Source organism: Haliotis rubra, unplaced genomic scaffold (genome assembly GCF_003918875.1).
Source record: "Haliotis rubra isolate DU_JTF1 unplaced genomic scaffold, ASM391887v1 Scf780, whole genome shotgun sequence".
NCBI lineage: Eukaryota > Metazoa > Mollusca > Gastropoda > Lepetellida > Haliotidae > Haliotis > Haliotis rubra.
Window position 1 is genome coordinate 368,803 of NW_025767502.1, and position 27,856 is coordinate 396,658.

At 38.4% G+C, this 27,856-nt stretch overlaps 1 protein-coding gene across 1 annotated transcript in view; it reads right to left on the bottom strand.

Annotated features, from left to right (window-relative positions):
• The window catches only part of LOC124260914 (ATP-dependent translocase ABCB1-like), a 169,113-nt gene that overhangs the window by 114,475 nt on the left and 26,782 nt on the right, over positions 1–27,856 (bottom strand). Inside the window, 17 exon segments of the mRNA XM_046695238.1 lie at positions 5,602–5,742; positions 6,380–6,480; positions 7,561–7,580; positions 7,583–7,630; positions 9,002–9,134; positions 9,617–9,778; positions 10,585–10,686; positions 11,736–11,888; positions 15,691–15,824; positions 16,256–16,451; positions 18,093–18,263; positions 20,008–20,211; positions 20,681–20,806; positions 21,914–22,024; positions 23,726–23,839; positions 24,620–24,695; positions 26,251–26,367. Coding sequence (XP_046551194.1) covers positions 5,602–5,742; positions 6,380–6,480; positions 7,561–7,580; positions 7,583–7,630; positions 9,002–9,134; positions 9,617–9,778; positions 10,585–10,686; positions 11,736–11,888; positions 15,691–15,824; positions 16,256–16,451; positions 18,093–18,263; positions 20,008–20,211; positions 20,681–20,806; positions 21,914–22,024; positions 23,726–23,839; positions 24,620–24,695; positions 26,251–26,367 — 2,109 coding nt within the window.

Here is a 27,856-nt window from a genome sequence, read left to right on the forward strand (position 1 = left end):
GCATGGACCCCATGGTGATGTGAATGATGATAGGATGTTCAAGTCCAAGGTATGAATGATCAAAGAAACAAATGCTGAAAATGTTAATTATGTTACGAATGACTGCTGGTTTAGCTTCATTTTCTCATAGAATATCTAGTTCGTCTTCAGAATCAAGGCCGTGTATCTTAGTTGCACTGGCCAAATTTTAATGCCATGTTTCAATGATAACTTTTTCTGATTTACTACAAGAGCATTTGCTTTTAAAAGAATATGATGGTAAATATGTATGATATAACTCTGTTACAGAAATATATTTGTGTTCATAAGGTTTCCAGTTTTGTGTGATCTTAAAAATCACATAAGTCCTTTTATGAAGTTATATAATTAATAATGAATTGAGTGAGTTATGCCCTGTAATGTTTTGGTTTGATCGTTGAAATATTTTTTAACCAATGGTGAACAATAGGTTATGATATAGAACATGTGAATTTGATTATTCATGATTACTTGAATTACATAATAAACAATGCATGTCATAATATGGATAGTTGTTCTAGTAATATTAAGTCCTTTTATTGCTTGGTTTGCAGATTTGTTTTTCACAGAGTTAACTCCCTTTTTCAGGAGTGCTATTTAACCAGAAAGAATTGTGGAAAATAGAAAACGTTTTGTTTAGGCAGATCTGTAAACTAAGACATAAGATTAAGCCACCTTATATTATACTTTGGTAACAAGATTACATGTGGTGCCAATGGTTTGAAGTTGATTTGTTGACACGCCCCATCAAAGGTGAGACAAAGCTAAAACAAATGTTCACCACACCTTCGCAGGAATTACTTGACATTGATTCAATTTTATGTTGTAATATTTTCTGAAATATTTGTTAGTTGGGAGATAATGTTTCTTTGAAGCAGTATTTTAATGACAAAAACGTTAAATTATTTATTTAGACTCTTTGTCAGGTCATCAGACGAACGATTACTGACACCAGAATTACTGGCATTTGACAGAGACCATTTACCGGTATATGGTCTCTGCATTTGACAAGATGATGAGAAGTATGATCATGTATTTTATAGGTTTTTTTTATGTTTCTTACATAGTAACATAGCAGAAATTGGTGCACTTACCATTAATTAGTTCTTGATTATGTCTTTTTAGTATCAACTACTAATTAACACTGACAATGATACCAAGGAAGTGTGTCCAACAGAATTTTGTGAATGAAGGGAGGCAACTCCAATCTGGTTACATCGACACCCGTGTGATGGGTGGAAACACAAATCTGGATCTATTCTTGAATGCCTTCAATGAATTCAACACAAATTGTTCCCTTTGATTTTTTTTGACAAATATTACTTGCATTTGTTACATGTACATTTTTTTCTTCCAAAGGATATAATCTGAACTGTTAAATGGATTAGACTAAAAATTACGCTTGCTTTCTGATCTGAAACTGTTTTCCAAATCAAAGTATTTTCTCTCTATATGTCATGTATTTCAGACAATATTACAGAACAATTATCACATACTGAGACTTAGTATGTGTGAATATTAATTTATATGTTATAACTTATGTTGGAGAAGAAATATGAGTTTTTATTTAAATTTGAGTGCAGCTCAGTGTATATTTATTCCTTCAATCGGTTGAATGATTTCATTATTTTAGTGGTTGTTATCCTATAACAAATAATGGTGCAGCATTGAGTTTGTTTCCTTCTGTTAAGTAGACCGTAACAAATTAGATATTTGTTTGTCAGATTGCCATACTGTCTTTCCATAAAACAACAAAAACTAGTGGATTTTTTAAAAAACAAAATATGCGGGCCTGGTCGCATTCCACAAAACGTTCTCTAACTACGACATTCGATATTCGTAAGCATATGATAAACTATAGAGTTACGACATGCTCCGAAAGCTTTGGGGGGCGGTGGGGTAGCCTAATGGTAAAGGCGTTGGCTCGTCACGCCGAAGACCCGGGTTCGAATCCCCACATGGGTACAATGTGTGAAGCCCATTTCTGGTGTCCCCCGCCGTGATGTTGCTGGAATATTGCTAAAAGCGGCGTAAAACCAAACTCAGTCAGTCAGTCAGTCCGAAAGCTTTGTGGATCAGGTCCCAGGTTCCTGTTGTACAAAGTAACCTTAGAACTATGACAGTCGTCAGTCTATGGTATGATATAGTCTGTTTGGTTTAAAATGATACTGATGAATCACAATCTAACTCCAAATCGTTCATGATCAAACATTCATTTCAAGCAGGATGTAATGAAAACATCAAACCAACTCTGGAAAAAAGTTTCATAACATTTGTCTCCAAAATATAAAAGTTACTTAACAAACTATCATCATTTTGATTTGATTTTCTGTGTGAAGTTTTACAAAGGTAAAATAACAGTAAACTGTTGCAGGAACAGCCTCAAGGGCAGAAAGAATGTACAGCTTAGAAATTGGAGTTAGATTGTGATTCATCCGTATCATTTTGACCCAAACGGACTGTAGTTACGATCACCTTGGTGCTACGATCATTGTATAACAACATGTTGAATGTTTAAAACGTTACTGTGGAACTGACATGGGTTCTGGCAAACAAATAATTAATTTATTCTGTCTGGATCATTGTTTATAGAGGACTACCATCCTTGTAGAGAACTACACATCATTGGGACAGAAGTCTGATCAAATTCAACATTTCACATGATCTTGACGATAAAATCATTGTTTGAATTTACTGTTGGAAACTTACAACTTTGTAAAAATTATAAAAATTGTGAATTTGTTATGATTCATTTATTAGCCTAATCATCACCGGCATGGTTTGTTTATTGAAATAATCAACTCTAAAACATAACTGTGTTTAGCCATTTCTTTTGGAGACTTAGCCCAAAGCTAACTTATGATTTCTTGTCTGGAAAGTACTATAAATTTGGCACAAGGCATTATGGGTAATACTTGTGAAAATATCTGTTACTGATGAGAATGTATTTTGGATCATGGCTGAATGCTATCATTGGTGAATCAAGCTTCATCATGAATAAAATATCAGAAACAAACGTGTTGGATTATTCTTTCATTCAAGATGGATTATAATTCCTTCCAAGAAACAGTTTTTGTGGTGATCAACCTTACTGCGTGACCAGAGATACAAGGACTCCAGGGTATGTAAAGCAGACGTTAAGGTCTGGACTGGAAGCCATTTTTGTGAATTCCTTCACATGGAACTCACTCATGTTATAATGACCCACTCTTCTCTCTTTCATTGACTGACTGACTGAGTTTGGTTTTACGCCGATGTTAGCAATATTCCAGCAACATCACAGCAGGGGACACCAGAAATGGGCTTCACACATTGTACCCATGTGGGGATTCGAACCCGGGTCTTCGGTGTGACGAGCCAACGCTTTAACCACGAGGCTACCCCACCGCCCCTTCTCTCTTTCAACAATGACATCAGCTCTTGAACAATTTAGCTCTATATCTCCTTCTTGTCTTAAACTCTAATCTTTGATGGAAACTATGGGTTAAAAACTGAACCCTTCCTTCAAATTAGCTTTTTTGAGTTGTGGTGACATGAAAAGAAGTAAGGTAGTTTTATGCCGTTTTTAGCAATATTCCAGCAATATTACGGCTGGGGAGATCAGAAATGGGTTTCACACATTGTACCCATGTGGGGAATCAAATCTGGATCTTCAGTGTGATGAGTGAACACTTTAACCACTTGGCTACCCCACTACTCACCAGATGGTAAGGACACTGCTATATATACAACTAACCTGCAGCAGAATGGGCCTGATATGGCAGATTGTACCTGAATTATACTTTATATAGGATACCAAGATCTGGCTTTTCACATTGAAGACAACAAACCAACAAGAGTTATCTCCCACTTTTCACATAGAAAACAACAAACCAACAAGAGTTATCTCCCACTTTCCACATAGAAACCAACAAACCAACAAGAGTTATCTCCCACTTTTCACATAGAAAACAACAAACCAACAAGAGTTATCTCCCACTTTTCACATAGAAAACAACAAACCAACAAGAGTTATCTCCCACTTTTCACATAGAAAACAACAAACCAACAAGAGTTATCTCCCACTTTTCACATAGAAAACAACAAACCAACAATAGTTATCTCCCACTTTTCACATGGAAACAACAAACCAACAAGAGTTATCTCCCACTTTTCACATAGAAAACAACAAACCAACAAGAGTTATCTCCCACTTTTCACATAGAAAACAACAAACCAACAAGAGTTATCTCCCACTTTTCACATAGAAAACAACAAACCAACAAGAGTGATCTCCCACTGCTGCTCTCCAACCAGTCTGTTTTGCGGTCAATGAAACACATTATTTTCCCTTCCACCCAGCCCTTTCTGCAAAGCTGAAGCCCAAAATAAAGCAAGTCCAGATTTCCTCAGGTTCAGGATCTCCCTGAATTTCTCATCTCTCTGGGGCTCCTTTTCGATTTACAGGAATTATTTGTTTCTATCAAATTATATATTCAGAGACTACTCTCCAACTGTTGCTGGACAGAGTAGTTGCAGTAATAACGTGAAAGAAAGCAACATATGTTATATTTGGGATTACTCTTTCTCAGTAAAGTACAGTTTCTAGTACTTATTGGGTTGAGTCCCATCCGGGATTCGAACCCAAACCCTCAGAGTCAGGCACCTAATCACCAGCACACAAAGTCAGACCCCTAGACCAACGAAAGAAAGCAGTTTGAAATAGCTTTCTCTCAAATATATGTGTAAAAATGTAAGTTGAAAGATAGTATGTTACTAGATACATTAGCAGTTTGTAGAAAAGGAGACTTGCTGTACAAGCGCTGCTGCACATGCACAATGGCAGTTGATTGTATAAGACTGCAGCTTGGTTTGCAACATGCCAGTGGTGTGTACTGTTTGTTACAAGTAGCAGCCGAGTGTGCACAATACCTGGTGTATGAACACAACTGCCGCAAGAAGATTTCCTGATATACAAGATGGGTGTTGTATTTACAAGATGGCAGCTGTGTAGACAAATGGCAGCTGTATGTTTTGCATACACCATTAAATTTAGTAAATATTCCTTCCATTTTAACCATTCAACCTTGCTTCATCATGTTTATTCTTGAAATGTTACGTATTTGTGTTGGAAATAAAATATAAGAAGACAGAATATCATACATGTTATGCACAAAAAATATCACATCAAAAGAGAAATATGAACAATGATGCCAATGTGAAGTACCTGAAATAGACTCAATCAGTTGAAAATTGGAAATTTTACTGTAGTATTCAGGTCAAATAACATTGATAAAATATCTCCATCCGAAGCGATGTCTGTTTTGACTGTGACGATTTGAATTCTGTGAGCACATTTTAGCAACCCTATAAATGGGATCAAACATAGTTTCAGCACCGTAGGCCTTGTAGTCAGAGGAGAAATAATAGTAATAATGATAATAATGATGGGTATTTGTAAAGCTGTATCCATCCACAAGGAAAAAATGTTATGTACATGTAGATAGAAATGCAAAAATGAAAGACACCTCAGTTAGTCGAGCTCAATATATAATTTTGGAAGCAGTCAAAATAAATTCCTGAGACAAAAAAGTGAAATCTGACCTGTATACAGAATCTGCTGCCATGTCGTTGATGGAGACGAGGTAGGCCCCGAACCGGAATGCCCCGGCGTACAGCAGGAACACGACGCCTTGTGAGAAGCCAAAGGTGACGCCATACACGTGGGCTTGCTTCAAGTTCTCTCTGTGAAGGAGTGAGTGAGGTTGTGATTAACATACATATGCATTATTCCAGCTCAGTCACATCAGCTTGTAAATACCATTTATTTTGGAGTGTGGAGAAGGCAGTTCAGTGGTTGATAATATAAGTAAGTGACTGCAAGAATTTGGGAGTGGGATGGTGATGAAGGTATGTGTAATTTGCAAGCTACACCACAAGAACTGAGACTGGACCAGGCAGTTTAGTGGTTAATGGCATAAGTACATGAGTGAGTGAGTGAGTTTAGTTTTACGCCGCACTCAGCAATATTCCAGCTATATGGCAGTGGTCTGTAAATAATCGAGTCTGGACCAGACAACAGCATGGGATACAATGGCATGTGTCAACCAAGTCAGCGAGCCTGACCACCCGATTTCGTCAGTCAACTCTTTCAACAAGCATGGGTTGCTGAAGACAAGTTCTAGTATGTGAGTGAGTAAAGTCTTATGCTGCTTTTAGAAATATTTCAGCAATATCACAGCGGGGGATACCAGAAATGGGATTCACACATTGTACCCATGTGAGGAATCAAACCCAGATCTTAGGCGTGGTGAGCGAACACCACAGCCCTGTCTTACTTTTGAATTTTTTAAGCGAGGATACCTTAGATTCATGAACTCACTTGTAAGGTTTGAGGATCTCTGTACAATACCGCTCGTAGAAATGTGTCTCCCTTGTAAGTGACTGAACAGTCCGGACATTCTCTATAGCTTCCGCAGCAGTCTAGGTGCAAACAAGTGAAAACAGGTTTACTTCCTACGCAAATGTATTATCTAGAGTGAGTGAGTAAGGTTTTAAACTGCTTTTAGCAATATTCCAGCAATATCACCAGAAATGAGCTTCACACATTGTACCCATGTGGGGATTCGAACCCAGGCCTTTGGCGTCTTGAGTGAACGCTTTAACCACTGGGCTACCCCCACCGGCCTGTATTATCTAGAGAATTACATTTACTTTTCCTTATTTACCTGAAACAAATATTAACCATAATAAAAACATGAAATACCATTTCTAACTGACTATATATAAACAATACTAAAAAGAGTTTGAAGATTAACATGCACTGCCTTATGTAGATACGTAAATATTGACATGAATATATTTCTTAAAGCAAACAGTGTACCATTACACATGTACATAACATGTGATATCAGTTTTGTTTGTTTGTAGTTTAATGCCACATTAAACAATATTCCAGCTATATGGCGGCGGTCTGAAAATAATCTATTCTGGACCAGACAATCCAGTGATCAACAGCGTGAACATCGATCTATGCTGTTGGCTTACGATGACATGTGTCAACCAAGCCAATGAGTCTGACCACCCGATCCCGTCAGTCGACTTTTACAACAAGCATGGGTTGCTGAAGATCAATTCTACTCCAGATCTTCATGGGTAAACACGTAATATCAAGCAGGAATGAAACAATAGACTTGTGCACCAGTGCATCATGGGTCTTCTTTCGATGATATAAGACACGATACATCTTTTCTGCATCGATACAAAGCAATACGCTAAAATACTTGTTTAACCCAAGCCTTTTCGGCAAATATCGCAAAAAATAATTTCAAATTCACCACTGAAAAGGCACTACAAACATGCATGAAGATATAGCTCTTCCTATGGAACTTGCTCTGAAACATTTATTGTCAGGTTTCCTCGTGATTTAACGTAAACCTGTGTTTAATGATAAATATCATATCACTGATATTGCGATATATATCATATCACGACTTTTGAAACATATTATTTATCGTATACTGCTGTATCATTTCACCCATGTTTGGCGATGGCAACATCTACCTTTCCAGCATCCTCAAGGAGCTCGAGTCACGTTTCTGGTTTCCAGTCACAGCCCTCATCTGTATAGCACCTGCATAGTGGTTGCAGGAAGGAGTACGTTAAAATTTAACATCACATTATTGTTCCTTCTAAGATGTTTAGAGACTAAACAAAGCTGATATTTTAATAACAAGTGGAGCAACTTTGTCAGTGAACAAGATAAGATATTGTTTTTGTTATTTTTTGACAAGAAAAGAAACCTGTATTTTCTAAGTTATCTTTAGTAACTTTCACTGAAAGCAAGAATGAAACTGATATAGTTCTGGTATTAATTCTTTGTTAACTTGAGTGAGCTTTTAATTTCATGTTTTATGATCAACATGGTACTGATCACTAAAGAATTATATATTAAGGATGATTTGTCTGCACAGGCAAAAGATTTGCATCAGTCTTACAGATATGACACTCAAATCAGTGAGTGAGTGAATTAAAAGTCACATCGGCAGTATTTCAGCCAGGCATCAAGATGAATACAAGGTCTTTCATGATAAATACAAGGTCTAAATTCATGATAAATACAAGGTCTAAATTCACATAAATAAAAGGTAAATTCCTCATAAATATCAAGATAAATTCGTGATAAATACAAGGTCGAAAGTCATGATATATACAAGGTCTAAATTCATGATAAATACAAGGTCTAAATTCATGATAAATACAAGGTCTAAATTCATGATAAATACAAGGTCTAAATTCATGATATATACAAGGTCTAAATTCGTGATACATACAAGGTCTAAATTCATGATAAATACAAGGTCTAAATTCATGATATATACAAGGTCTAAATTCATGATAAATACATATAAACTATCCCAAAAAATGTGAACAAAAGATAGTAAAAACAACTAGAATATCACAGACACAGATATAAAACTAGTATGAAAATCTAAATTTTTATAACTATTGAAGACAATACAGTATTAAAAAACAAACTATAGATTGCCAACAACTGAAGGTAGATCACCATACCAGGGACCATGGGGACTTATAGTACATTTGCTTTCTGCATGGATCCTAGCTGGTTTTACACCAACCCTTCAGCTGTTAGCAATTTAGACAAATCTAAACATAATTTAAAAGAACACATATCATTGAAGAAGTTGGTTGGTTGGTTGGTTGTTGTTTAACACCACACCCAGCAATATTCAAGCTATATGGTGGCGGTCTGTAAATAGTCAAGTCTGGACCAGACAATCCAGTGATCAACATCATGAGCATCAATCTACGTAATTGGGATATGATGACATGTGTCAACCAAGTCAGCAAGCCTGACCGCCTGATCCCATTAGTCATCTTTTATGACAAGCATGGGTTACTGAAGATCAATTCTAACCTGGATCTTCACAAGTGCAAAGAAATAGCATAATGATATCTACTTGAATGATAGTTAGATTCTCACCTGCTAATGCCATGACAGGTACACCTCCAAGTACAACTAGAGCTAGTTTCCACCCAAAGATGAAAGCAATGACAAGACCTGCGACCAGTCCCACGATAGACTGAATCATTGTAGCGAGACGAATGCCTGTCGCCTACAACAGAAAAACAATACAATCATCAATATCAGAACCTGATGCCATGTAGGTTCATCTTAACAAATCAGCAGAATTATAAACTTTGCAATCACAATGTAACATTTTTTTCACCCATTACTTAAATATTCTGATTTGGTTGTTTGTTGTTTAACCCCACGCTCAGCAATATTCCAGCTATATGGCAGCTGACTGTAAATAATCAAGTCTGGACCAGACATTTCAGTGATGAACATCGGAAGCATCGATCAACGCAATTGGGATACGATGGCATGTGTCAACCAGGTCAACGAGTCTGACCACCCAATTCGTTAGTGGTTGCTGAAGACCAATTCTAACCAAGGTTAACCACATCAGCAAGCTGACAAGGTGGGACACCTCAACAACCCTGCTACATAATGTAATATTCCTAAAAACTTAAAGTGAGCTACAGAGCTCGTTGTCATTCTTTTCTTTTGTCAGCAATGATTTGGTTGACTTACATTCTTGACCATGGATGCGTCTGTAGCCAGTCTGGTGGTCAGGGCACCTGACGAGTGCTTGGGGTCATCGAAGTAGGCCACATCCTGGCGGAGTATGTTCTTGAATACCTTCAGTCTCAGCCTCATTGTGAGTCTCTCGCCTGATTGGCCAAAGGAATAGGTCTAAAAAAGTAAATGGGTATGTGAATTGATTTTCTGGAATATCTGAAAATGGCTTAGTCTTACAAATATGATGGTTCCATCCCAGTCCCAGAAACCCTATAATGATTCCATGGATGTCATCACTTGACAACCATTTCTCTGAGCCATCATCTCTCCAGCTTTTAGCTTTTAAGACATCAGAGTTGTCTCCCTTCCAGTGATCCTAACAATATTATGACAGTGAACCTGCCTTCCTTAGAGTTATAATTATAGTTATTAAAATGCCTACCTTCCAATTATAATAACGATTATAACATCAAACTTGCTTCCCTTCATGAAATTATTAATGCAACATCAATTAATCCGCCCGTCCAGTAATAACAATTATAAGATCAGAATTGCTTCCATGCCAGTGATAATAAGAATAATAACATTGAAACTGTCTTAATAACAATTGTAACATCAAAATTTACTCCCATCCAGAGATACCAACAATTATGACTGACAAAATTATTGTTATCACCAAAAGGGATACATTTTCTAAGTTATCATAAAATGGGGAGAATAGCCTTGCTCTGAGGCTGTACTGAATGCTGAATGCCATGGATGTATATTAATTCCTTTAAAGAGGCAAGTTTAGATAGTGTGCTATATATCATTCTTTAGAAATCATCATTTAAACTATTAACTTTTACCTAAGAGACTTGTGCAAGTCTAATAGGGAGAAGTGAAGGGCTCAATTCTTCAGATGGGTACAATGTGTGAAAGCAAATCTTATGTTCTGTATGATATGACTGGAATGTAGTTAAAAGTTGCTCAAGCAATACCTGGATGGAGTTAGTGAGGAAGTTAGCACCGCCTAGTGCCAGGAACATGAGGCTCCAGAATACAGCATCATCCTTCAGTTGGTCTCCCGTCTCTCCGAACACCTGGTGACAGTGACGGTGCTTCATACCACTTACATATATCACATTAACATAAACAACTTGGAATTGAGGCAAAACAAAGTGAATTGCTTGTTGAAGTTACCTTTTTGGTCAATGTGAAAACAAAACATGTCAGTTCTGATTTAAGTTTCATGTCCTAAATAGTTCGAAAATGTAGAAAATGTAAAGGTCAAAGAGTGGTACTTATATAAAAACATATTAACAACAAAGTTTACTATATAATGTAATGTATCAGTTGAACATGACAGTTAGGTACTTGGTCAGGCCTCTGTGCAAAACACAAAATACCATCTTACAAAAGCACATACAAGGAACACTTATTGAGTAAAAAGTACCACTACTGATTTCTCAACAATAAAACATGGCAAAAATAACAAACAATATTGATATTTTTACATCAAGGGCAATGCAGAGTAGTCTAAACATAACAAAGCATATAAATACCAAAAATATATAACCCAAAAGGAAACAGAAAATATCACACAAATGACTACAGGTAAAGACTTACAGTTTTTTTCATCAAATATATTTTATGCATAAATACATGACAAGTTTCATGGATAACTTCTTTTATTCTCCATCATGACCTTTCAGAGCTAACTGTTGCTCCTTCATCAGGTGAATGCTGAGTTAGTTCACCTGATGAAAGAGACCCGTGAAGGTCCGGGTTAGAATAATGGTCTTCAGTAACCCATGCTTGTCGTAAGTGGTGACTAACAGGACGGTGGTCAGGCTCACTGACTGGGTTGACACACATCATCGTATCCCAACTGCGTAGAACTATGCTGATGCTGATGATCACTGGATTGTCTGGTCCAGACTCAATTACTTACAGACCGCAGCCATACAGCTGAATATTGCTGAGTGTGGCATTTAACAAAATACAACAACCAACCATCCTGATGAAAGTGCAAGAATTAGCTCTGAAACATCACGATAACGAATAAAACAAAGTTGTTATCCATAAAATGAGTCATGTTATCATGTTCGTCCAACTTCTAAATGCCTTTTAAGAACTATATTTTACACACCCTGATAATTTCACTGAAAAACACCGCAAACAGTGGCATGGTGCAGCCATTGAGGGAGGCAGCGATGCACCCCATGATGATGAATGGCAGTTCAGGTGCGTTCTCATGCATCATTCGACAAAACCCAGGCTTGTCGACTTCCTCTTCCTCTTCCTGCCAAACATAAGAAAATATATTGTCCCATCTTCCACTGCTGGTACCATATTTGTGTGCAAGTGAGTGAGTTTAGTTTTACGGGGCTCTAAGCAATATTCTAGCAATACCACAGCAAGGAACACCAGAAATGGGCTTCACACATTGTACCCAAGTGGGGAATCAAACCTGGGTCTTCGGCATGATAAGCAAACGCTTTAACCACTAGGCTTCTTCACTCCCCAAGATATTCCCTGACGATGCTTGCAGGCATCATCGGTTACCATGGTGTTTTGCTATGTCTGTACAGTCTTATTGTATATGTCCTTATAAAATCAGGTAAGTTCAAGGACTTGATCTTGTTCAAGTGTGATAAAATGCCTCCTGAACTTCTACACAGTTTATCTTCTTACCTTCATTTTGAGTTCCTCATAATCCAATGCACGCAAGTGTGAAAAGAATAAAGTCAAATTTTCTTTCATTTGAAAACAAACACTTTCATAGTAACAAGAGATGATTGATTCCATTGAACAATCATCAAAAATATTTCTTTCATGTTTTTCTCCAAAATCATCACAATCCCATTTTTCTAAATACAAATATATTTATCATGTTCCTGTTTTGTTCAGGCATATTCACGTTCCTCTGCGTCTTCTTCCTTCTGAAGTTTTGTTGACTATTGTCACTTACATTTGACATAAAAAATATTCCCTATATGCTTCAATACTGCCATTATAGAAAATTACAAAATGTGCCGCCAAATTCATCTTTAACAGATCTGTCACCCATTTAATTAACATATTACAAGATATCATCACATTGATTTAAAAGATTTAAGATGACAAAGGAAAGGTTATAAAAAAAGCAACATATTTGTGAGAATAGTTTAACTTTAAATAATGGAAGACTCATTCAAATGGCTAACAACAAGCTTCATCTTGATTACACTTGCAATTTTTGGAATTTGGGGAAACTGTTCATATCTAACAAGCTTATAAGAACAAGAGGGAAACAACAGACTCAGTTGGGTTGTTTAGCCCTTCTACTTGCTCTATATTTTGGTCAAAATGCCCCTAAAAAACTATAATTGTGACAAACTCATGTTATTGATCACTTCCAATTGGCTAAACCTGTAGTTATGATAATATGGGTGACAAAGGTAGGATTTTCATCTTCAAATATAATAAAGCAATTGGAAAGTTTGTGTACCACAGATAAGTTTTATCCTACATAAGTGAATGCTTTAACCACTAGGCTACCTCACCACCCAGATATTCCCTGACGATGCTTGCAGGCATCATCGGTTACCATGGAGTTTTGCTATGTCTGTACAGTCTTATTGTATATGTCCTTATAAAATCAGGTAAGTTCAAGGACTTGATCTTGTTCAAGTGTGATAAAATGCCTCCTGAACTTCTACACAGTTTATCTTCTTACCTTCATTTTGAGTTCCTTATAATCCAATGCACGCAAGTGTGAAAAGAATAAAGTCAAATTTTCTTTCATTTGAAAACAAACACTTTCATAGTAACAAGAGATGATTGATTCCATTGAACAATCATCAAAAATATTTCTTTCATGTTTTTCTCCAAAATCATCACAATCCCATTTTTCTAAATTAATACAAATATATTTATCATGTTCCTGTTTTGTTCAGGCATATTCCGTTCCTCTCGTCTTCTTCCTTCTGAAGTTTTGTTGACTATTGTCATTTACATTTGACATAAAAATATTCCCTATATGCTTCAATACTGCCATTATAGAAAATTACAAAATGTGTGGGCCAAATTCATCTTTAACAGATCTGTCACCCATTTAATTAACATATTACAAGATATCATCACATTGATTTAAAAGATTTAAGATGACAAAGGAAAGGTTATAAAAAAAGCAACATATTTGTGAGAATAGTTTAACTTTAAATAATGGAAGACTCATTCAAATGGCTAACAACAAGCTTCATCTTGATTACACTTGCAATTTTTGGAATTTGGGAAACTGTTCATATCTAACAAGCTTATAAGAACAAGAGGGAAACAACAGACTCAGTTGGGTTGTTTAGCCCTTCTACTTGCTCTATATTTTGGTCAAAATGCCCCTAAAAAACTATAATTGTGACAAACTCATGTTATTGATCACTTCCAATTGGCTAAACCTGTAGTTATGATAATATGGGTGAAAAAGGTAGGATTTTCATCTTCAAATATAATAAAACAATTGGAAAGTTTGTGTACCACAGATAAGTTTTATCCTACATAAGTGAATGCTTTAACCACTAGGCTACCTCACCACCCAGATATTCCCTGACGATGCTTGCAGGCATCATCGGTTACCATGGAGTTTTGCTATGTCTGTACAGTCTTATTGTATATGTCCTCATAAAATCAGGTAAGTTCAAGGACTTGATCTTGTTCAAGTGTGATAAAATGCCTCCTGAACTTCTACACAGTTTATCTTCTTACCTTCATTTTGAGTTCCTTATAATCCAATGCACGCAAGTGTGAAAAGAATAAAGTCAAATTTTCTTTCATTTGAAAACAAACACTTTCATAGTAACAAGAGATGATTGATTCCATTGAACAATCATCAAAAATATTTCTTTCATGTTTTTCTCCAAAATCATCACAATCCCATTTTTCTAAATTAATACAAATATATTTATCATGTTCCTGTTTTGTTCAGGCATATTCACGTTCCTCTGCGTCTTCTTCCTTCTGAAGTTTTGTTGACTATTGTCATTTACATTTGACATAAAAAATATTCCCTATATGCTTCAATACTGCCATTATAGAAAATTACAAAATGTGCCGCCAAATTCATCTTTAACAGATCTGTCACCCATTTAATTAACATATTACAAGATATCATCACATTGATTTAAAGATTTAAGATGACAAAGGAAAGGTTATGACAAAGGAAAGGTTAAAAAAAGCAACATATTTGTGAGAATAGTTTAACTTTAAATAATGGAAGACTCATTCAAATGGCTAACAACAAGCTTCATCTTGATTACACTTGCAATTTTTGGACTTTGGGGAAACTGTTCATAACTAACAAGCTTATAAGAACAAGAGGGAAACAACAGACTCAGTTGGGTTGTTTAGCCCTTCTACTTGCTCTATATTTTGGTCAAAATGCCCCTAAAAAACTATAATTGTGACAAACTCATGTTATTGATCACTTCCAATTGGCTAAACCTGTAGTTATGATAATATGGGTGAAAAAGGTAGGATTTTCATCTTCAAATATAGTAAAACAATTGGAAAGTTTGTGTACCACAGATAAGTTTTATCCTACATAAGTGAATGCTTTAACCACTAGGCTACCTCACCACCCAGATACTGCCTGACGATGCTTGCAGGCATCATCGGTTACCATGGAGTTTTGCTATGTCTGTAGTCTTATTGTATATATCCTTATAAAATCAGGTAAGTTCAAGGACTTGATCATGTGCAAGTGTGATAAAATGCCTCCTGAACTTCTACACAGTTTATCTTCTTACCTCCATTTTAAGTTCCTTATAATCCAATGCACGCAAGTGTGAAAAGAATAAAGTCATATTCTCTTTCATTTGAAAACAAACACTTTCATAGTAACAAGAGATGATTGATTCCATTGAACAATCATCAAAAAACATTTCTTTCACATATTTCTCTAAAATCATCAGAATAATACATTCCTATTTTTCTCCCAAATAGACACAATTATTTTTTTCTTTTTGTGTCTAAAATTATCACAAATTATTTAATCTTTGAATTTTTTGGTCACGTTTGTTTGTAATCACCACAAATGTTTTGTTGCTGTTTCTGATATATTCACCCACCTCCGCCTCCTCTTCCTTCGTTTTTGGTTTTGATGTTTGCCGTGACAGCTGACGGGATGTCTGGCGATCTACTGTAGGCGACTTGACACTCGATGACTGGCGTTTGAAGTCCACACGTTTGAAGGAATCTCCATCTGAGATATGGCCGTTCTGAACTGAATACAAAGAAAATCATAAAATATAGATTGAGAAAAAGAATATCTTCCTTCTTCTAATGAGATCCGGATTTGAATTGGTCTTCAGCAACCCATGCTTGTCGAAAGAGGCAACAAACGAGATCAGGTCGTCAGGCCTGCTGACTTGGTTGACACATATCATCGTATCCCAACGCAGATCAATGCTGATGCTGTTAAACACTGGATTTTCTGTTCCAGACTAAATTATCTACAGACTGCCACCATATAGCTGGAATATACTGAGGCGGGAAACAACAAAGAAAGAAACTCTAGTCTTGAATTCAACCACTACCAGCAGATCCACTCATAACTAAGGGACACTACTCTGCACAGTTACTTACAGCTACAAGACCACAGTGCTAAATGGAAACCAGTTCCGTACCGTTGGCTCCGGTCATCATTGTCCACTTCCTCTGCGATGGTTTGTAGCGTGACAAGCTGGTAGTATGGCCCGTTGTGGGACATCAGTTCTGAGTGTTTGCCCTGTTCCACAACCTCACCATCCTGTAGCACGTAGATGATGTCTGCATTCTGGATGGTGGACAGTCGGTGAGCAACCACGATGGTCGTGCGTCCTTCTCTAGCCTGTTGGGAGATCAGTGAGATATGCTGACTTGTGATTCAAGTTATCTTATCAATGCAGCATGTTTAATAATAATAATAATAATGCATTCATAAACTCCATTCACAAAGTGAAAATTCACTAGTTGGGTAAAGCTTCAGAAAATTCCAACTATATTCATAGGTCCCTTCAATTTCAACACAATGGTATCTGTATATAACGTCTAAAGTTATGATATATTGTCATGTGATATGATACATGTCAAAGGTCACATACCTTCTTTGTGGTAATGAGGGGAGGTGAAATTGGGTTTAACGTCGTGCTTGAGAATATTTCGCTCATATGACGACGTGCATGCATGTGTATGTGTATGTGCGGCTGCTTGTACTAGTCCAGACTTAAGCTGGTTTTATAGTGCTAGCCCACTGAGATACCATGCCGCATTGAAGCATGAATACCCCACTCAGACACATTATACTGACTCCAAGCCGACCAGTCCTTGTTGTACCCATTAATGCCGAGCGCCAGGCAGGGACCAACAAGTACCATATATTAACGTCTTTTGGTATGATGCAGCCGGGGATCGAACCTGCGACCTTCCGCTCTCCGGGCGAACGCTCTAACCACTACACCACAGAGGCGGTCTTGTGGTAATGAAACGTATGTGTAGTCATATGATATATGTCTGTATACCTTGTCTAGTCTAGTGACATATATCTGTATACCTTATGTTGTGTTATGATATGTCTGAGGTTGAATACCTTGTCTTGTGTAAAGATTACTGTCTGAGGTCCCAAACTTGTCTGGGGTCCTATACCTTGTCTTGTCCGGGGTCCTGTACCTTCTTTAGTGCTATGATATATGTCTGGGGTCCTATACCTTGTCTAGTGTTATGATATATGTCTGAGGTCCTATACCTTGTCTAGTGTTATGATATATGTCTGGGGTCCTATACCTTGTCTAGTGTTTATGATATATGTCTGGGGTCCTATACCTTGTCTAGTGTTATGATATATGTCTGGGGTCCTATACCTTGTCTAGTAATGTTTTATGATATATGTCTGGGGTCCTATACCTTGTCTAGTGTTGATATATGTGATATGTGTCTGATATATGTCTGGTCCTATACCTTGTCTAGTGTTATGATATATGTCTGTATTTATGATATATGGGTCCTATACCTTGTCTGTCTAGTGTTATGATATATGTCTGAGGTCCTATACCTTGTCTAGTGTTATGATATATGTCTGGGGTCCTATACCTTGTCTAGTGTTATGATATATGTCTGAGGTCCTATACCTTGTCTAGTGTTATGATATATGTCTGGGGTCCTATACCTTGTCTAGTGTTATGATATATGTCTGGGGTCCTATACCTTGTCTAGTGTTATGATATATGTCTGAGGTCCTATACCTTGTCTAGTGTTATGATATATGTCTGAGGTCCTATACCTACCTTGTCTAGTGTTATGATATATGAGGTCCTATACCTTGTCTAGTGGTGTCTGGGGTCCTATACTAGTGTTATGATATATGTCTGAGGTCCTATACCTTGTCTAGTGTCTAGTGTTATGATATATGTCTGAGGTCCTATACCTCGTCTAGTGTTATGATATATGTCTGAGGTCCAATACCTCGTCTAGTGTTAAGTCTGGGGTCCAATACCTTGTCAAGAGCTGCCTGCACAACACCCTCACTGGAAGAATCCAGAGCTGAGGTGGCCTCATCCAACAGAAGGATCTTGGGGTCTCGGATCAAGGCACGGGCAATGGCCACCCTCTGTTTCTGTCCTCCGGACAGTTGAGCTCCCCGCTCTCCAACCAGTGTGTCATAACCCTGAAACAACAACAGTTATGTAATATCTTAACTATTAGACCAAAGCATGGGAGATTCATATATCAGGTATCCAGAGTGTTATAAACAATGATATCTTCCTTCTATTATGATTAAAACCCTGGTCACATTTGCTGCTTCAGCTTTGTTTCAGAAGTTGCATACCTCCTTTGTATCCCTAACATAGCAGCAAGAATTTCTTAGAAAGGCTGTGAAACGAGGTTTATATTATTTACCATCCCAAAAGACAATGAATGATAACCTCTATTTATGTAACAGTTAAAACCAACTGGAAGAAAATGAGCCATGGCATACATGAGTGAGGGAGTAAACTTCACTCAAGGGTATCCCATTCGTGATCAACTCCGTGTTAATCCGGGACAAGTCGAATAGTGACTTGTGCCCCTCTGGAAGGTTTTCATATTGGCACATGAACATCAGAACTACTTTAAACAAGAACGATAACTCTATTCCTGTTTGATTCCACTGGTACTTAATATAACCCAAGCACTTGTACATTGTATTGCTGTTTTGGTTTTTACTTATTTATTTTAAGGAATTAAACGTCTTTGATACAACTAAAAGGAGAAAAGACATATTTGTTAAAGACATATTCTAATGTAATTATTACCAGTTGTTCATCTTATATTTCCCATTATATTTCTAAATAGGGTTTAATAATCACAAATGGGATTTGTTTTATTGAATATGCAAATAAGAGTTTTAAAAATTCAGCTCAATTAAATCCCAAAGCAGACACTCAAAAATGACTTTTAAATATTTTTCACACTAAACATTCATGTAATCTTGCTGTCATACCCCAAGTGGAATTTTTAAATGAATTCGCTGAAAATATATGAATGACCAAAAACAAGTCAGACTAAAATAATCCCATAGATGTGAAATATATGCCCAATGTTAAAGATTAAAGTTGATTAGTTACATACAGATATAATATAATTGTTTTAAAACTTGTAGCGATTTATAATTACATTTCCTAAAACTGATGGAAGCGCACATACAGTCTCCACAACAAGCCCGCAAGATCATCAGAAATACACTCAACTGGACCCATGAGAGCTGTTATGTAAACAAATGTATGTGCATACATTTGAATCTCTCACCTTCCATGGCAATATCTTCACTAAACACTGCACATGAGCCAAAAAAATTATGTTATATACATTCCTTGTACTTTCAATATGATGATACATATTTTTCATGATTTTCTAAACAATGACAAAATGTTAAAAAAGTTTTAAGTATTTGGGATTATTTTTATCAAAGTACCGCCTTCATTACGCAAGTTCTGGTTGGTTTTTCGTATTTTCGCACATAACAAGCATCGAGACAGGGTCTTCTTGGAGTTTACTGAAAGGGGTGAGTGGTGACGAATGAAGGGGATCCGTCCACTCTCCTACCCAGAGTTCCATGCAGCAAGCCAGCATAGTACCTCTGCCACAGGCCAGAAAGATGTGACGATTCGTCACATCTTGCACCGTCCATTCAATATAATGTACATATTTCTTAACTCTTTTATTCACCGGAGTGTGGGATCCGTTGTGAACGAACTACAGAACTGCACCAGTGTTGATTTGAGGTAAGGGAATATACTGACCATGTTATGAGGGAATATACTGACCCAGCTCCAAAAGGATGTTTTGACTTTGCTGAAAGGAATATACTGACCTTGCTTTATGGGAAGAGAAACCCCAGCTGCTGGTGCTGGTATGTGATCCGAACTCACCTGGGGCAGTTTACTGATGAAGTCATGAGCATTAGCCTGCTTTGAAGATGTAATGATGGCTGCCTCAGTTGCGCCAGGGTTGCCAAGGAGAATATTCTCCCTGATAGTACAGCCAAACAGAATTGGTTCCTGCGACACGATTCCAATATTTTCTCTGAGCCATCGAATGTTCAGTTCCTTCAAGTTGGTGTTATCCAGGTACACCTGTGTGAGTGAGTGAGTTGGGTTTAATGTGGCGCCATACAGTATCACACTTGGGAGAAAAGATGATATGATGCAGTTCTTGGAGGTTTACCACTTTTGATAAAAACAAATGAGAATTGGTGTGAAGATGACAAAAGAGAATGACAATCGGGACAAATCAGGGGTTCCAATGAAAGCAAGAAATTGACAGAAGCCAGATAGTTGACAGAAGCCATCATTTATGTGGCTCTTTAATAATCCCCTTACTTTCTTGTATTAACTGTTCTTGGTTTATGTTATTATTCATTGTTATCTCCTGTACATTGCTCACAGAGTATATATATGTCTATATCCAATCTGTGTAATTCACGTAAAGAAGGAGTATGAATTATCTCTGAAATATTGTGTCTTACAAATAAAGAAGTTGAAACCCAAACAATCTTTGACTCATGCTCATCAAAGAATTCATGATAATATATACTTGACATACATTTCCTGCATCTGGGTCGTAGAACCTCTGAATGAGGTTGACAGTGGTAGACTTGCCACATCCGCTGGCGCCAACTAGCGCCACGGTCTGCCCAGGCTGAACGGTCAGGTTGAAGTTTTTCATCACCTGCAATACAAGGTGACAAGTTACAGATGGATGGATGGGTGGGTGGATATGCCCCCTTAAGTTTGGATGGATAGATGGATGGATATGCAACCTGAAGTTTGGATGGATGGATGGATATGCCATCTAAAGTTTGGATGGATGGATATGCCACCTGATGTTTGGATGGATGGATGGATGGATGGATATGCCACCTGAAGTTTGGATGGATAGATGGATAAGCCACTTTAGGTGTGGATGGATAGATGGATGGATATGCCACCTGCCGTTTGGATGGATAGATGAATGGATATGCCACCTGAAGTTTGGATGGATGGATAAGCCACTTTACGTGTGGATGGATAGATGGATGGATATGCCACCTGAAGTTTGGATTGATGGATGGATAAGTATGCCACCTGAAGTTTGGATGGATGGATAAGCCACTTTAGGTGTGGATGGATAGATGGATGATACGCCACCTGAAGTTTGGATGGATAGATGGATGAGTATGCCACCTGAAGTTTGGATGGATGGATAAGCCACTTTAGGTGTGGATGGATAAATGGATGGATACGCCACCTGAAGTTTGGATGGATGGATGGATGAGTATGCCACCTGAAGTTTGGATGGATGGATAAGCCACTTTAGGTGTGGATGGATAAATGGATGGATAGGCGACCCGAAGTTTGGATGGATGGATGAATGGATAAGCCACTTTAGGTGTGGATGGATAAATGGATGGATATGCCACCTGCCGTTTGGATGGATAGATGAATGGATATGCCACCTGAAGTTTGGATGGATGGATAAGCCACTTGACATGTGGATGGATAGATGGATGGATATGACACCTAAGTTTAGATGGATGGATGGATAAGCCACTTTAGGTGTGGATGGATAGATGGATGATATGCCATCTGAAGTTTGGATGGATGGATATAAGCCACCTGAAGTTTGGATGGATGGATGGATGAGTATGGATGTTTAGATTAATGGATGGATGATATGCCATCTGAAGTTTTGATAGATGGATATGCCATCTGAAGTTTGGATGGATAGGTGGATATGCCACCTTAAGTTTTGATGGATGGATTACGAATATTTACTGCCAAATGAATGTGTGCCTACCTTTACATCTTTCCTGGTAGGGTAAGAAAACTCCACATTTCGGAACTCCATGAGTCCTTTGACAGTCTGGAGTCGTATCCCAGCATCTGAGGCGGCATCAATTGATGGTATCTATAACAGAAACATCAGGTACACAATTATACGTTACAGAGGTATGTCAGGGGCACAATTATACATACAGAGGTATGTCAGGGACACAAGTATACATTACAGAGGTATGTCAGGGGCACAAGTATACATTACAGAGGTATGTCAGGGGCACAATTATACATTACAGAGGTATGTCAGGGGCACAATTATACATACAGAGGAATGTCAGGGACACAAGTATACATTACAGAGGTATGTCAGGGGCACAAGTATACATTACAGAGATATGTCAGGGGCACAAGTATACGTTACAGAGGTATGTCAGGGGCACAATTATATGTAACAGAGGTATGTCAGGGGCACAAGTATATGTAACAGATATGTCAGGGGCACAATTATACATTACAGAGGTATGTTAGAGGCAGAATTATATGTAACAGAGGTAGGTCAGGGGCACAATTATATGTAACAGAGATATGTCAGGGGCACAAATATATGTAACAGAGGTATGTCAGGGGCAATGGAAGGAAAATGAGGGTGGATGGACAGATGGATGGAAGGGCAGTGAGGGTGGATGGACAGATGATAGAAGGGCAATGAGGGTGGATGGACAGATGGATGGAAGGGCAATGAGGGTGGATGGACAGATGGATGGAAGGGCAATGAGGGTGGATGGACAGATGATAGAAGGGCAATGAGGGTGGATGGACAGATGATAGAAGGGCAATGAGGGTGGATGGACAGATGATAGAAGGGCAATGAGGGTGGATGGACAGATGGATGGAAGGGCAATGAGGGTGGATGGACAGATGGATAGGGCAAAGGGGCAATGAGGGTGGGATGGACAGATGATAGAAAGGCAATGAGGGTGGATGGACAGATGGATGGAAGGTGGGGCAATGAGGGTGGATGGGATGGAAGGGCAATGAGGGTGGATGGAGGGTAGAAGGACAAGAGGGTGGACAGATGATGGAACAGATGAGGGTGGATGGACAGATGGATGGAAGGGCAATGAGGGTGGATGGACAGATGGATGGAAGGGCAATGAGGGTGGATGGACAGATGGATATAAGGGCAATGAGGGGTGGATGGACAGATGATGGAAGGGCAATGAGGGTGGATGGTGGATGGACAATGAGGGTGGATGGACAGATGGATGGAAGGGCAATGAGGGTGGATGGACAGATGATAGAAGAGCAATGAGGATGGATGGACAGATGGATGGAAGGGGCAATGAGGGATGGATGGACAGATGATGGAAGGGCAAAAGGGTGGATGGACAGATGGATGGAAGAAGGGATGGGAAGAAGGATGGATGGATGGATGGATGGAGAAGGGCAATGAGGGTGGATGGACAGATGGATGGAAGGGCAATGAGGATGGATGGACAGATGATGGAAGGGCAATGAGGGTGGATGGACAGATGGATGGAAGGGCAGTGAGGATGGATGGACAGATGGATGGAAGGGCAAGGAGGATGGATGGTCAGTCAGGATGGAAAGATGGGCCATGAGAATAGATGACAGATCATAGAAGGGCACTTAGGATGGATGGACAATGAAGAAGTCTCACCTCTAAGGATGGATGGATAGATATAGATTAAGGATGGGTGGACAGAAGGATACATGGACAATGAGGATGGATGGACAATGATGAAGGCCCGACAGTAAGGATGGATGGATGGATGATGGAGAGTAAGGATGGATGGACAGATGGACATACATTCTTGAGGATATCCACAACAGTGGAAGCTGCTCCCTTAGCAGTTGCTATGGCGCTGGCATGAGGAGTCGCATTGCCAATGGAAAAGGATCCAATCATGACACAGAAAAACACCTGCAAATACATGATACACAAGATTATATCCTGCAAACACATTATATCCTATGGGCTTATACATGAACACATATAGCATAAGCATGTGTCATTGAGTCACTGCCAGGTGATAGTCAACGATTCTCTTGGGCTTATACATGAACACATATAGCATAAGCATGTGTCATTAAGTCACTGCCAGGTGACAGTCCTCTCTTCTCTTGGGCTTATACATGAATTAACATAGCACATCATTAATCATTGCAATATTGTTTTTCCATGAAGAAACTGAGAGGTGGGAAGGTATCTGGTTTGGTTTGGTTTGGTTGTTGTTTAATGCTGCACTCAGCAATATTCCAGCTATATGGTTGCGGTGTGTAAATAATCAAGTCTGGACCAGACAATCCAGTGATCAACAGCACCAGCAGCATCGCAATTTGGATACGATGATATGATGACATGTGTCAACCAAGTCAGAGAGTCTGACCATCCGATCCCCATTAGTTGCCTCTTATGACAAGCATGTGTTACTGAAGATCAATTTAACCTGAATCTTTACAGGTGTGAAGGTACCTGGTAATACTGCTGAAGGCAAAATATTTGTTCTTTTGATGATTCAAATAATTATGAAAGGAAGAACAAAATAATTCAATTTATTCATTTTTCTCAGATTTATCCAGCACATCAAGGGAACCTAATTGTTTGTATTTCATTTGTTTATAAAATATTTTCATTATTCACTATATTGTCTCATCCAAAAATAACAAATGGTCAGTTTCTTATTATGGTACCAGCACTCACAGTGAAGACACTACCAGGAGACAATCCTTCCACCATGTTGGATTCTTGCCACTTTGCCACCTCAGTTGAGCCAAACCTGAAATAGAATCACTTTACACATGTATTTCAATAAGAAAAACAGTATTTTGTATCATAACCATCTGATGCTCGTTTTAGAAAGCAAATACAACAAATATTAGATTTGGGGGATCTATGTGGCCTTGGAATTCCTACATGGAGATAAGTACGGGGTCCTGGAGATCTTTGAATCAATACAGGTAGGCAACAGCATACCTTGTATACCCTGGAAAGGAGACAAGCACTAGCCTGCCACAAAGACCCAATTTGAGAGAAGAATTGTGTACTGGGAATACCTGCATTTAGATAAGTATGGAGTACAAGAAAAGGATATTGTAATGGTTACCTATTTGTCTGGGAATACCTACTGTCAAACAAGGATAAGTTGGACCGGCGCAGAGAACGCGTTTACAAGAAGTAGGCGGTGCACGGCAATGAGCAAACTCCTTTGGTTTGTGAAAGGTAGAGCAGGTGTAGGCTAGTGCATTGCATGACTATGAAAACTCGGTGTTTGCTGAGACTGCCCACACGCTTCACCCATCGCACTACACTTGATCACGGACAACCTGGGGCCCCTTTGCTAACAATGGCAAGCGCCAGTCGGCGGCACTCATACATGCTAATATGGGTCAGTTGTCAGTTCGGTGCTCAACTTATCCTTGTTTGCCAGTATATTTTGACAAGTATGGAGTACAAGAGAAGAATCTTGTAATGGTTACCTGTTTGTCAGGGAATATATGCATTTAGACAAGTATGGAGTACAAGAGAAGAATCTTGTAATGGTTACCTATTTGTCTGGGAATATCTGCATTTAGACATGTATGGAGTACAAGAGAAGAATCTTGTAATGGTTACCTATTTGTCTGGGAATATCTGCATTTAGACAAGTATGGAGTACAAGAGAAGAATCTTGTAATGGTTACCTATTTGTCTGGGAATATCTGCATTTAGACAAGTATGGAGTACAAGAGAAGAATCTTGTAATGGTTACCTATTTGTCTAGGAATATCTGCATTTAGACAAGTATGGAGTACAAGAGAAGAATCTTGTAATGGTTACCTATTTGTCTGGGAATATCTGCATTTAGACAAGTATGGAGTACAAGAGAAGAATCTTGTAATGTTACCTATTTGTCTAGGAATATCTGCATTTAGACAAGCATGGAGTACAAGAGAAGCATCTTGTAATGGTTACCTATTTGCTGGGAATATCTGCATTTAGACATGTATGGAGTACAATATAAGAATCTTGTAATGGTTATCTATTTGTCTAGGAATATCTGCAATTAGACATGTATGGAGTACAAGAGAAGAATCTTGTAATGGGGACCTAGTTTGCTGGGAACACCCCCAGTCTAACAAGTATGGGATACTTATGCCGTAGTCTGCTGGGAATACCCACAGTTAGACAAGTATGGAGAACAGGGAACCTTGTGTGCTGGCAATACTCAGATCAAAAGAAGAATCAAGTACCAGGGACCTGATTTGCTAGGAACACCAACAGTCAGACAAGTATAGGAGTGCTTGGAACCCTTTCTGCAATGTAATGGAAACAAAAAGGAAACACATTCTTACCAGAATGCCAGAGCGTAGGCTGAAAACATGACAAATAGCGTGATGCCCATACCAACACCAGTGATGGCTGCCTTCCGTATGCCGAGTTTCTTACTGTCCACAAGAGCACTGGAATATCTGTAATCAACCATCAATGACACAGTGATTTTATTTTTAAGAAATGACAGCAAAGATTGTATTTTATGTGCAAGCTGAGATCTTTTCATGTGATGTTGTCGTTTTATCGTTGTTTTGTTGAAAGTATTTTAACATTTCAATTCATTGCTGGTATGGCTCTCTTAATCTCAGAAGCAAACCTTATCTTAACAAAATCATTTTTATTGCAAGTAAAATCCCTGGGGTGTCTGTTTCGGATTTAACTTCTCTTTTTAATTCCCGTGTTCTAAACCTCTCAGAGAGAATTTTATCTGATTCCAGCCATGTTTTATTTTTTGAATATAATCTTTTACCTTTAGGCCGCCGATACCAAATGCCCCGTTTTAAAACAAAAAGAGTTCAAAATTCTTTTATTCCAGCAAGTATCCGCCTTCTAAATGACTGTTAACTTTGTCTGTCTATAGCGTTGTTTTGTGTTTTCTTAACCTTTATGTCATTTTTAATATTGAATTATGTGACCACTTTCAAATGTAAAAAGAATTCCCCTTGGGGTAATAAAGTATTGTCATTGTCATTGTCATTGTTTTTGCACACTAGAAAAGAGTTTGCACAAAATGAAGCTGCACCATCAGCCAATTTGAAAGGGTTTAGAAGAAATCATCACATAACACCATCCATTTCAAGTGTCATACCATTGCTTTTGGCTTGCTATACCTGCTTCAAGTTCATACCCATTTCTGATGTCCCCTGCTGTGATACTGCTGGAATATTGCTAAATGTGTGTAAAACCATATTCACTCACTCACTCAACCTCATACCAGATAAAAGTCCCTTGCCTCTTGGGTTGCTTTGCTTGTTTGTTGTTGCTATGCTTGTTTGTTGTATACAATTGCACCGAGCAATATTTCCGCTATATGACAGGTATCTATCTGTAAATACTGAATCCAGTGATTGACATCATGAGCATTGATCTATGCAGTTGGGATACAATGACGTGCATCAACCTAGTCAGTGTACCTGACCATCCGATGAGGCGCTTGATTAGTCGCCTCTTACTACAAGCGACCGTGAAGGTCCGGCTTAGAATTGATCTTCAGTAACCATGCTTGTCGTAAGAGGCAACTAACGGGATTGGGTGGATCTGGATTGCTGACTGGGTTGACACATGTCATCGGTTCCCAATTGCGTAGATCGATGTTCATGCTGTTGATCCCTGGATTGTCTGGTCCAAACTCGATTATTTACAGACCGTCGCCATATAGCTGGAATATTGCTGAGTGCGGTGTAAAAATAAACTCACTCACTCAATCTTACTACAAGGTAAAGATCAGTTCTGAACCAGATCTTCATATTTCATATTTCAATATGAGTGAGTGAGTCTAGTCTTATGCCGCTTTTACCAGTGGGACACCATAAATGAGCTTCACACATTGTTTACCCATGTGGGGAATCAAACCCGGGTCTTCGGCCTGACAAGCGAACACTTTAACCACTAGGCTACCCCACCGCC